This window comes from Chaetodon auriga, chromosome 7, assembly GCF_051107435.1.
Source record: "Chaetodon auriga isolate fChaAug3 chromosome 7, fChaAug3.hap1, whole genome shotgun sequence".
NCBI lineage: Eukaryota > Metazoa > Chordata > Actinopteri > Chaetodontiformes > Chaetodontidae > Chaetodon > Chaetodon auriga.
The window spans coordinates 18317975-18330524 of NC_135080.1; the positions used below are offsets into that span (position 1 = coordinate 18317975).

General features: G+C 40.4%; 1 protein-coding gene across 10 annotated transcripts in view; it reads right to left on the reverse strand.

Moving 5' to 3' along the window:
• The window catches only part of kirrel3b (kirre like nephrin family adhesion molecule 3b), a 163809-nt gene that overhangs the window by 34470 nt on the left and 116789 nt on the right, over positions 1-12550 (reverse strand). For all 10 annotated transcript variants that reach the window (XM_076734456.1, XM_076734453.1, XM_076734460.1 and 7 more), the window contains 2 exons: positions 8074-8231; positions 1943-2093 (listed from right to left, as the gene is read on the reverse strand). In XM_076734456.1, the coding sequence (XP_076590571.1) occupies positions 1943-2093; positions 8074-8231 (309 nt within the window). The remainder of the gene's footprint in view (positions 1-1942; positions 2094-8073; positions 8232-12550) is intronic.

A 12550-nucleotide genomic window follows, 5' to 3' on the forward strand; every position in this document is an offset into this window, starting at 1 on the left:
TTTGCAATGCACTATCCACTCGTAGTGACCACAACATCATTCAGCTTTTTTGTGGTTGTCTTTAGGCACTGGCAGCACTTTATCAATGTAAAGGAAAGATTATAGTCTGTTTTAATACAGAAAAAAGTCTGCAGTGGCTTGAGACATAAGATTCTTCCTTAACATTTAAGGGAATTCATGGTCTGTCTCAAACCTTAGGCAAAGTGCTTTTGTTGCCTAAACCTAACAGCAGTCTGGATGCAAACCCTGGATTCTGGTGTCACATTCCTGCACTTGTTATGCCCGTCATTCACTTCGACCCCCTCTCTGCTACTCCAGCGTGGTACATAAAATGTAGTGTTTCATACACTCAAAGAAAAATAGACTTCTGAACACAACAATGTAATTATGAATGCAAATGAGTTTTACATACACATCATTTCTGGAAGACAGGGTTGACAGTAGACATGAATTTCATGTTTGCTGTATGTGTCTGCAGAACACTTTACAGTTCAGCGTTTTGCTGAAAGCACAGAAATAGTGTAGGCTACATCTGCACCAGGCTTATATTTTTGTTTAAAAAACATGCAGTGTTTCAGATGCAGTTTTTCAGCCAAGAACCTTGTAATCGAATTAGGCAGCAATGAAATTAAGCAAATTGATACCCTACACGAATGAATCAAAGTTCAATTACAGCATGTTTCATTTCAGGAGCAGCTTAATTTGGAAGTGGATCTTAACACAAACTCCGGAGGCTCTGCTGAACTGTGCTGAACACTTTACCTGTCAAGTCTGAGGGGAGGGCGGAGGAGTGAGAGGGAGGGAGGGAAATGAGAGGCTAAGCCTTGTGGGAGACAATTTGAATCTCGACAATTACTCTCTGCTGTCGCTCAGTTTGATCTCACACTGTGAAAAATGTTGTCAGGAGCTTTAATTGTGTAAAGAGCACATTTTGGAATGCTAATTAGAAATCTGCTGCACTCATTTTTCAGGGTTAAATCATACATTCAGAGGCGAGGATGATGCTATGATGGTGAGCATTTATCACACACTTATCATTATACATGGTGACAAATCAGTTTACATGTGGGCAGACTTCCCTCTCTGACTGTATGACCAAAAAATGACGAGGACAAACTGCAAGGGTTGCAAACACCAACAACTGTTAATCATTTTTTTTTTACTCCTGCGCTTGAGTTGGCCTGATCATGGCGGGCCCGCTCTTGCCACGCTTGCCTCTTGTGGTGTACATAATGAAAAGAATGGAGCCGTCAGTCATATTGGCTCTCTAAATAGCATTTTCTGCTTTATTAGTCATACTTAATGGTGTTGAAGGGACTGTGAGTGACGCAGAATCCCTTTGTTCGAAGCCCTTCTCTTAATGTGAATAGCTCTTGATCGAAAAAAGATTCCCTGACAATTGAAGCTGAATGTGTTTTACACGCTGGGCTTACTTTGCCTATTTAAGAGGGGAATTGCGCATGCTCTCACAAAGAAGATTGATGGCATGAGCAAGGAAATAAAAGAGGTGGAGACTGTGTGTGGTGCCACAGCAGACAGGTAGCTGGACCAAAAAAGACAATCCCATTCATTTTAGATGGACAGCTCCTTTGATGTTTCATCATAGTGAACAAAAAAACAAAGTGATGCATCATCAATCCATCCACCCACCTACATGGTATATGAAAGCAGAATGGAAACCAATTATAAATATCCATCAGAGCCTAAAATGAATCCTAGATGTTTACAGAGTGTTAGTCACGTATGCCTGTCTGACAGTTTCACGCCTCTACATGTGAGAAATATCTCAAATACTGAGTAATGCATGTCGTACGCACACTTATTTCTCCCCATCTGTACTGATGGCCAACCAAGGGACATATCCAAAAACTAAAAGCATTAGAGGGAAAAGAGAGAAAGCAATCAAGGGTGAGAGGGACAGAGGGAGAAGAGGTATGCTTACGCTGGATGTCGATTGTGACACTGGTCTCCTTGCCGTTGGGGACCGCCTTGTTGGAGGCCTTACAGATGATCTGCTGACCTGTCTCGATGTTGGATGGCGATAGGTAGAGGGTGCTCACAGTGCTTTCTCTCCTGCCATCACGGAGCAAGGTCTGCAAAGAGTGAAGCAAAGTTGAGTAAAGTTGAAGCTAACAGTGCAGGCAGTTGTGCGGATGAAATGTATCAGGCCCCTGAATCTATGCCAGGCCCAATGGATTGCCTTGGTGGAACCTTGGATTTTGAGTTACATAATCAATAAACAGAATCTCCAGCTATTTTGATTTAGGGCAGTAAACTCTGATACTGTACACCCAAAGTTTAGAGTCAAATGCATATTGGAATTTTAACCTCAATAGCTGGAATTCAAGGATTCTAAACTGTTTAAATGATATGCAAACAGAGAAGAGAGATGGAACAAACAGTTCACCAGACAAGCTTTGATGGAGAAGGTGTAAAATTGTAAAAAGAATTCATGGATACACACATCTTATGCCTTGGGGGACCAGAGGCAAACCATCAGAACACTCTAGCCTGTAGTTTTACTGCAAAGCTGATTGATATGAAAAAATAAAAAAGTAGAAATATGTTTTTTGAGCCTCTTTTGTGTGTCTGGAGAGCTGCGCTCTAGTGCATGGCTTGTCATACTCCACAAAGGAAATCAATCTTCTTTTCAGTGCTCATCCTCTGAGCCCTACATTGTGGAAGCCATCTGGAATCGGTTGGTAGCGCTCAGTAGCTCTCACTCTCCCTAAAACGCTCAGGGGAGGGCTCTGGGAGTCTATGTTAACCAGTGCGGGGCAGAACAAAGTCACTGACTAGAACAAATTGCGTGGGCAACAGGGCACAGTGTGGTCAACCACACAGTCAAGATGCATTTCCCTGCCATCTCTTTAAAGGAGGCTCACTGTTGCACTTGCGTTTTTGAAGAAAGCAAGACCTTGCTATAGTAAAGTACATCAAATATTTTCTTAACATAGAAACAGAACCACTATGTTGACCAGAGGGAACTCACAGTGGACTTGCTTTACTGAGCTGATAACTTTGGATTAGCCTCACAAATGTATGGGTTGCTTTACAGATATTTCCTTTTTTTTTGGATTCTTATAGCACATCATAAAGCAAGAAAGATATTCACATCACAACTCAACATCTGTGTGACATTTAGTCTGCGAACCAGTACTTCTCCAGACGTTATAGCTATGAACTTGTGCACAATGGATTTAAGTATGAAACAAAGGTTCTAGAAAGGCACAAAAGGTGAAGGAGGTGTCATGACTGAACCTTAGCCGGGTACTTAGCTGAGTCAAATTGTGGCTCATTGTCCGTGTACGAACCAGTGGTAATTATGCTGTAGGTTTTATTATATGTGCTCTACTTTTCACTTTTCACAAGCATACCATATTCTGGATAATATAATTAAAATGTCATTGAACTTGTGAAATCAGACAGCAAGACATTTCAATAGAAATCTTTTTATCTAACCACTTTATAGTTCAAGTATCTCAAGGTACCTCTTCAGTCACATTAGAATGTCTGTAGTATTAAACTGAAGATGAACATTTTTTAGAAGGATATTATCCATGCCATACATGTTTGTGTGAAGTGCATTTGTATGTGAGGAGCCGTGTGATGAAATTCATAGCTGTGCGTGAGTCACTTCTAAAGCAGAACGCATTAGCTGTCAGACGCGGGATATGTCAATGTAATATCCTTCCTGACACAATCAGGATTGTTTCCCTCGTCGCTCTGGACCTGTCTGAAGTCATTAATCTTAGAAAGGGGGTTAGCTGGCTGCTGCATTGAATTCAACACCATGCCACATTACAAATTGATAAATTTTCATATCACTGCCTGGAGCCTATGTGAAGAATACTTTTAACCATGCTGGGAGAGGAGTGGCAAAAGCAACAAGATTGAGATGGAAAGGGCTGCTTTTCCCCCTGTATATTCAAAGCTGTATCAGTTGATTTCTGACCACTAGAGAGTAAAGGAGACAAAGAAACACACAGCAATAAGCCAACCTATTGCTTATCTAGTTGATGAATGTGTTAAACAGTAGCAAGGGTGCTCTCTGTTTGGCAACCTGTTGTATTCAGGTCTAATATTTGCTGGCTTTTTGCTTTGGTTTTGGCTGTGCTTCTTTACATAATCTCTCTGGCATCCACTATATCTTTTTTTATTTTATGGGGTTTTACTTATTGTCAGTGTGGCTTATGTTTTAAGATATATGGTCTTCTTTCTTACAAAAACATCACCATAGCTACACAAGCTCTTAGCCTGCAGTAACAATAGTTAACTGAAGCTTGACTGAAGCTGCAACTGCCATGTTGAGCTTTAACTTAGTAAAAAGGTGGCCTGTCAATGGACCAACCAGTGGTTTCAAAAAGCCTAGCTGTCTGGATGATCTACTGATTACAAAAAAAAAACAAAAAACTAGACTTGCCTGCAGCCAGCCTAATTCAGTGACAGCCCTAAACCTTCACTGTGTTTACTTTGAACTGCTGTAGTACCGCCATTTATCTTAATGGTGCCATTAATCCACGTACAACCCTTTAGCTTTTCTTGTGTCTAGCAAAGCTGACTTCTTGAGTTCCACTGGACTAAGCTAATGGTTTACCAAAAACAACAACAGCAACAACAACAACAACAAAAATAACAATAATAATTCAAGCTACTATGAATTACCACTAGCAAATAACATGTACCAACATCACACCATATATGTACCATATCCTATGAGCTCTTATGAATATTAAGTATATAGTGTATAAAGGTTATAGACAGAGTAGACTGATATAGTAGACTGTACAGTATACCATCAGACTAATTAAAAAAGAAATGAATAAAAAGTCTTCAGGATTAACTTGCTAAATCATCACAGTCCTATATTCTACACATCAAAACACACATTTGCTTGGTGTGACTGAAATGTCTTCAGTCCAATAAATCCCTGTGAGGAAGGTTATGCTTTCTTTAGACCAACATTTTTACTTCACTGTGAAGCCAAGTAGTCTCAGATTTACCTTAAATCCTCTGAATTGGTCACGTTCATAGAAAGAATTAAGACATACCTTTTATTCATCATTTAAGTGTATTTCATTCAAACCCTCAAGTCATCTAAAACATTAAGTCAGAAATGAAAATGACCCACTGAGACCTGGCAGGCATGCAGGCAAAGCCTTGACTGTGTCAGTACGAGAGAAAAGAAGCTTCTGGGCATGGTGCTGGATTTAGCGAGTAAGCAAAAGCTAACATTTTATACATCATTAATATTCTGCGATCCCATCCAGCACGCCTTTGATTTGATACCCAATGTATCTCTGTCTTGAATTCAGTTAGCCATTTTTAATTCTGGACCACACAAGGTTTTTTTTTTTTCCACTAAAATAGTTGATTGCTTTAACATTGTATTATATATTTCTGAAGAAGTGACAATATACTCATTTTTACAACGGTCACTCAGGTTATATCAAAATCTTTTGTTTAACTGAACTCACTTCTCATTCCGAAAAGATCATATCAAACGTTGTTCAAAGTAATTAATTGAAGGGATCTGTATTTCAGATCCCACCTTTGGTTTTAAAAAAAAACGAGGTTAATTACCTGGCCAAAATCTTTTGAGACCTTTTAAAACTGGCACAATGAATTACATTCATGTTGGAAATAAAGAGTCCTTTGACTTCATATTCTCCTTAACGGCTGGGAAATCTACACCTGTCTCATAATGAGAAAAAAGTTGATGTGTTTAATGCCCACTCAAATTTTAATTGGTTACTTTGTTTGTAAGCATTTTCCCACCCTATTACTCAGTGAGTGTGATGATTAAAATGCAATAAAGTGTTCTAATTACACACATACACAAACACACACACACACAAAAACAAACAAAAAAAAAAACTGATGAAAGATGGTAGACAAAAAATGAAACTGAGAGGCAGAAAAAGCAGATGCCTTGAACGCTTGTAGGAAAGAAGGAAGAGACAAGTGGGAAAAACCAGGACTGGCAAACGGTACTTTTTTTCCTCCTGAAAATGATTTCCATCAGCAGTAGCAGCTTCATGTAAACTTCAGCAATTTTACTGATATTAAACAGCAACACAATTTTACCGCAAAGCTGAGAGGGTATACAATAAAAAAAAAAAAACACTATTCTGCTCTTGCCAGAAAGAACAGCTCATAAAAATGTCATTATTATTTTTTTAAACCTCTTAACACCGAGAGAAGTTCAGACTCCTGCTCACCTCTCAGCTTGCCACCTGAGCATTCAGGAAAATATGTAACGCATCTGGGAAGGGAATGCTTCATGTTTTTCAAATGAGTTGTTGTACCGTTCTGGTGCTAAAGTATCACAGAGAAGGCTTGCACACCTCCGAACCACAGCTCAGACGTGGAGGCTGCACATTACAAACAGTCCTTTGCTGTTTGCCACTGAGCAGCTCCACTGGAGCAGATGGGACACGAGTGGTTGAGGGAAGGGAGAACATTATTCATTCATTTCCTCTGCCCACATTTTCACAGCTAGTCTTGATATTTGAACCATTCACCTTACTGTGACAAGCTTCTGCCACTTAATTATCAGGGGTGCCCCCTCCATAATATACTACAGTTCTGTTTTTTTTTTTCTTTTTTTTTTCATTTTCTTTTTTGAAAGCTATCCCCATGAATGATAAGCAGTGCATCAACGCAGTGACTCCTTTACGGTAAAACCAGCACACATTTTCCCTAAGTGATAGCTTTAATCATACACTTTCTCTTTAACCACTGGTCCAGTAAATAGTCTTCTAAGAGGTCATAGAGATTAGGTTTTGGAGGCCTTAGTGGGAAATTATCATTGGGTCAGAACTATCATTAGATATGACACCATCAGGAAAGCCATTCCTGTGAATCCTCCACCACATCTGCTCACATTAGTCCTCTTCATCTGCCGGATATGAGAAGACCATCAGAGCAGATGATTATGCTTACAAAGTGTCCCCCTACTGCTCTTCGGACCCAAAAAAAGAGCCATCTCCTTTTAATCGAAGCCATTGCTTTTTAATGGTAGGCAATAGAGATAAGAGGGAAAAGGGACATACTTGGGCTCAGTGCAGGCACGTGGGCATCCATCAGCCACCAGCACAGAATGTCCTCATATCAGCCTTCGCTCTGAGAGGAAGTCAAGGCAGGAAGCACACTCTCCGCCCACCATTAGCAAGCAGCACCCCCAGCAATCACTTTATTCAAATCGGCCTGGTGCCGTACCCGAGTCCAATCAATGGCATTTATCTGCTCTTTGAAAAAAGCCGATAATGGGATGAGGCAGCGCAGAGAGCGAGAGGAGGCGGGGGAGGTGTTAGTGCTCTAAAGTGCCTGGTCTCTTTTTGTCCTTTGTTTAAATGGAAATAGAACATGACAGTGTTGATTGCATGCTTAGCCTTAAGGCTGAATGTCAGTGTGTCTATGGGGTCAGGTGATCACGCCACCAGACTGGTGTGAACAGTGGCTATTGCGTACCGCCGCATCAAAAGCATGACCACGATCCGTCAGCAAGAATCATACTTTGCTGTGAAAAGGTTGAGGCACATTCAGCACAGAACGTGACATGGTAGATTTTAGAACAGGTTGGGAAGATGAAGAGAGACAAATGTCAATGAAGGAGGAGATCAAAACACCAGAGAGAAACGCAAAGTCACTGACAGCTCCATGATCTCGCCATCTGCTTGTCTGAGTTGATTTGTACTCTGGGGAAAAAAGGCCAGCCATCTTTTTGTAATCAAAACACAACCTGGATTTTCAAGGGATTTCATTTCACACAGCAGTCTGGATGCCGAGGTAAATGCCCACCAATGACTCAGGCAGCCACTCAGAAACATCTCATGGATGTTTTACACTTTTGCAGTAATTCTTCACAGCAAAGCAAGACATGCACAAATGGAAAGTATCTTTTTTTTTATCCCACATGTGAGACTACTTTCATGAAAAAAAAAAAAAAAACATAAAAATTGGTCTCGAGAATGAAAGCATGGCCACCATGCAACCCTGACCCATCATTCCACCCCCACCATGTCCCCAGTCGGTCTGCAAACCTGGTATGACACACACCTCTATGCTTACCTTGGAGTACATGGCCCCATTAAGGACCTCTCCATTGCGGATCCAGATGATTGAGGCGGCTGGCTTGGCGTTGTCAGCATGGCAGGTCAGATTGAGTGGGTCACCAGCCCTTAGGCTCACCACCGGCCCTCCGCTGATGACTGGGTCCTCTGGGGGAACTATTGATACAGACAGAGAAACAGTGGGAATTAGTCATATGAAGGGTGAATGGATGAATGAATGGGTTGCATATTATCAGGAAACCAGTATGAACTTTGCAATTCACATTAAAATCACTGCTAGTAGTAAAGATGTAGATGTGTAATTATGTTATCATTGAATACGTAATATGTTATTTTTGCTGAATGCAGAAAAAGGCCATACTGGTATGTAATGACTTCACCGTTTTTTGTTTTTTACACTGGATTAGTAGTCCAACATATTGCCTTTCCACAACATTATAGCTACAATAACACCTGCAAGAACTTGACTGCATGGTGCTTAACTTCATCACGCAGTCAATTCCCAAATAGTGTTTATAACGCCAACAAGGGACACATATTTGGTTTATTGTACACAAACGATTTTTCTTTAGAAAATTTAAGCCATATCCATGGTTACTCATTCAGAGCAGCTAATGACTTCACAGTGAGAAATAGATGTATCCTGTACTTGAACAAAAAACTAACAGCAGCTTTATGCAAGCCTCACTCTCTAAATAACAATCACCCCTGCCATCAATCAGTGCACATGTGATTTTCCCACTTTACATACAATAAACACATATATGTCACCAGTAAATGTTATTCAGTCTATATATAGCCCCTTCAGAAACGCAGATATATATGTATTCACCCTATTTCTCCCTCACTCAGCTTTGACAAACATAACAGAGAAGAAAGCATCCTAACAGTGCTTTACACGCCTATAGATGGCACTGATCAAAGTCCTTTTCCTGTTTTACCCATGAGCTGATATGTTTGTTTTGGATTTTTCCCCCCTTTTTTATAACTGAAACTGCAGTGAATTATTGATTGACCTGAGTGCTCATTACAATGCAGATCTGGGGCAAGATGAAATCAAAGGCTGCAGGCAGCTGCCATATTCCCCTGCAAAAGCGTTATGATTGGAGGGAAGGTTGTTATGGGCTAGATTTATGCTGTCAAACAGCACTGAGATGAAAAGAGAGAAGATGTAATTTAGGATACTGTTTTGTACATTTAATGACAATAAGTATAAAAGGGCTCTTTTATGACAGACATAAATTAGAGTGTGGTGCCAGAAAAGACTGCATACAGTATTATATGTTGCTCACTCTTCAATGAAATGACTGATTTTGCTATCACTTTATTAAACTAATTTTAGTTTTTAGTTTCTGTAAATGTTTTTAAAGTGATCAAACAAAACCTCTAGTTTGAGTTCAGACCTGATAACTGCATTTACTTTAGATTTTCACTAAATCAGATCGTGATTTTGATACCATTTCAATACTATTTGATTTGCAGCATCCCACAGAGCAAGTGGAGCAGCACATTGAGACTGGTCATCCACAGTAACATCACACTGCAGCTCGTTGTCACAGACAAGCTCATCTTTGATTAGTTCATGGGGGTGGTGCTTTGGTCTTTTGCTCTTATGACTAAAGCCTTTGCATTACAAAAGGTCATTGACTGAAACACATGGAAACTGCAGTTCCAAATGATCAGACAACATGCCCATCAGTACTGCACATTTATAATGAGTAAGGGTTGAATCAGACCAGTGTGAGAACAGTAAAGTCTGGACTCTGACTAGACCAGACTAATAACTCTGACCAACTGGACCCGTAAATCTGCTATTTCAAAGGCAATTCCCACTCACTAGTTCCTATTGTGCATTCGAGTTTGACATGCAGCGTTAATTCTGGCTGGCTCCCTTTCATCTGGTCTTCATTAATATGCGGAGGGTTGGGAGAGGTAGAGGAATCTCAGGTCAGCACCAGCAGATCAGACAACAGAGAGTGCTGATCTAGGCGAGTAAGAATGAATCTTTGTGAGAACGTGGTCACCTCCTGGTCCTTTATCAGCAATTGGAAACGAGGTCAGGAGGATTACATTAGTTTATTCTTATGCTAATAATAGAGCGAGTGCATGGTATGCAAATGAGACAGGGAGCATGTAAAAAGCACCATGACTCTCAAACAGCTCTCCCGTTTGTCATTAAAGAAAACAAACAAAATGTGAGGCTCAGTGATAGCACTGTGACAGCTGATTGCAAAGATCCAGTGTTCTTGACGTACTGTTAATGCTCTCTTGCACACTTGACTGCAACATTAATTGAATTTCAAGCATATGAGGCAGCCATAACAGGTTTTTTGTGGAGAGGGGGAGATTAAAAAGGAAGGTCTGATAGTATGTGACTGATAGGATTCAGACTTGAATACTCACCGCACATCCAAGTGAGGTGATTTTTGTGTTATTATTCACAAGTGTTCAAAACTCCAGAGAGGCCTTTCATGCTCTTTCTAAGAAGAAATATTCTCTCTATACACATACTAACACATGCCAGTGTCTATGAATAGGTACTACAGGGTCAGAAGGTGTCACCACTAATGAACAAGGTTCTACCCTCGAGACTGTTTGTTACTGTGTGTCTCCCTTTGACCTTTAATGGTCTCACTTGCCTACTATTATTCAGCCATATTTTCTATTAAGGGATGTCAGAGTGTACAGTGCAAGAGGAGTTCATGAGTTTGTGCATAGTTGTGGAACTACATGGGAGAGAGGAGGTCACAGGTAGACCAAACAGAGTACATCTACACTTTCAGGTCATGTCCCCCTGCAGGGCTGCCTGCCAGCAAGACACTGGGGGCGAATGGTGAACAGACAAGGAGAAGAAAGACATGGCTGACTGCCTCCATCCTAGATCCATACCTTTGTATCTTTCTGTCCTCCATTGTGTTTGATGTCTTACTGGATGCAGAGAGTACCACTGTGGAGACCGTGTTTGTGACAGCCTGGACTGAAATTGTTTTCTCTTAAGCTAGCACATGAGCAAGGCTTTCACCTTGTGTTCCTTTGGCATCTTTTTGAAATCACCACCACCAAAATTAGCATGGAAAAAGCCTCTGCACCAAGGCAAAAGACAGCTAGACGTGATTACACAATAGTCATGTAATAGAGGAAACATCTGTGCTCTTTTTCTTGGCAGGCGAACGTCTTTATGTCTGAGAAGAACCGACCAATAACCCCACATCAATTGAAGACAAATGAATGACGAGGAAAAATTAATTTAAATAGATATTTAGGTCTTTCTCTTCATCTGAGATCTTGCACTGATCCTCCCTTATGACTGCCAGGTCTGACAGTTATACAGAGGCCAAGCCTTGAACTTGAATCAGCCATCATCATTACTGGGCTGTTTGCAAACTCGGCAGTCCCTAATGGTTCTAAATTAGCTCTTTACTGCAGCCATTCGATGGACTTGGCATAAGTAGTGTGGTCAGTGGTACAGATTGATCGCTCCTCTTTAATTACAGGGCTGACTCACTGCAAACTCTGCTCTACTCGTCACTTTTTTCCTGGGGTTAATAATGCAATCCCTTTCAACGCCTTCACAAATTTGCATGCTCCTGTGTGTGCATACACATGGACACTGTCTGCAATGTATACTCACAGACAGACAGAATTTCAGGTTTCATATAAATCAAAGATAACTGATTGCCCATCAGCCATGAGGGAGTTTGTGCTTATTTTTTTGCATCTCCGTAACAATCAAAGATGCAAGTCGTGGGTTTTCAACTAAAGACTTCGAAATATTTGCAAAATACAGATAGTTCATTATTTTGGTCATTTGAAAAAAAAAATGTTGTGGTTACTTTGACCATGGCTTCATGAGATCATAGATATCGTGGTGAGTTATAAGCTCCAAGCAGTCGTCTTTTTTCTTCTTTTTTTTTTCTTTTTTTTTTTTGAAGGCGGAATCCAATTAAATTAACCTATCCTCGTTCCCGAGTTATTCCACTATTTTGTTTTAAGGCTGCTAGAATTTTATGGAGGTCCGTCACCTCAACCAGTCTGAAATAAGACTTTGGATTCATTAATGTATATCTCCAAATCTATCAACGCTATATACAGTATATCTGACTGTAAAGTCCACCTTGGACACCTCAATCAAAAAGAAAAAAGACTGTGATGTCAGACAGCCTGGACTTCAGTGAGATCATTTAGTTTTACTGTATAATCAAAGAGATCCATAAATGAGACCAAGGCATATTGATGTGTAATTAACTCAACAGTGCAATGCAGTAAGTCTGTCACCTCCAAGAGGAGCCTAAATAAACCCTGGGGGTCATAAAGCTGCCTTTTGTCCCATGATGCATATGAACCCTCTAAACATCGAACATAAAATTCCCCAAACAAAAAGCATAAAACTTGAATTTACGTGAAGGGAAGCTCATAACATGTGCTGGAGTCGGCTGGGAAGTCCTATTCAGTCTGGTAACAACTGGTTTTGCTGA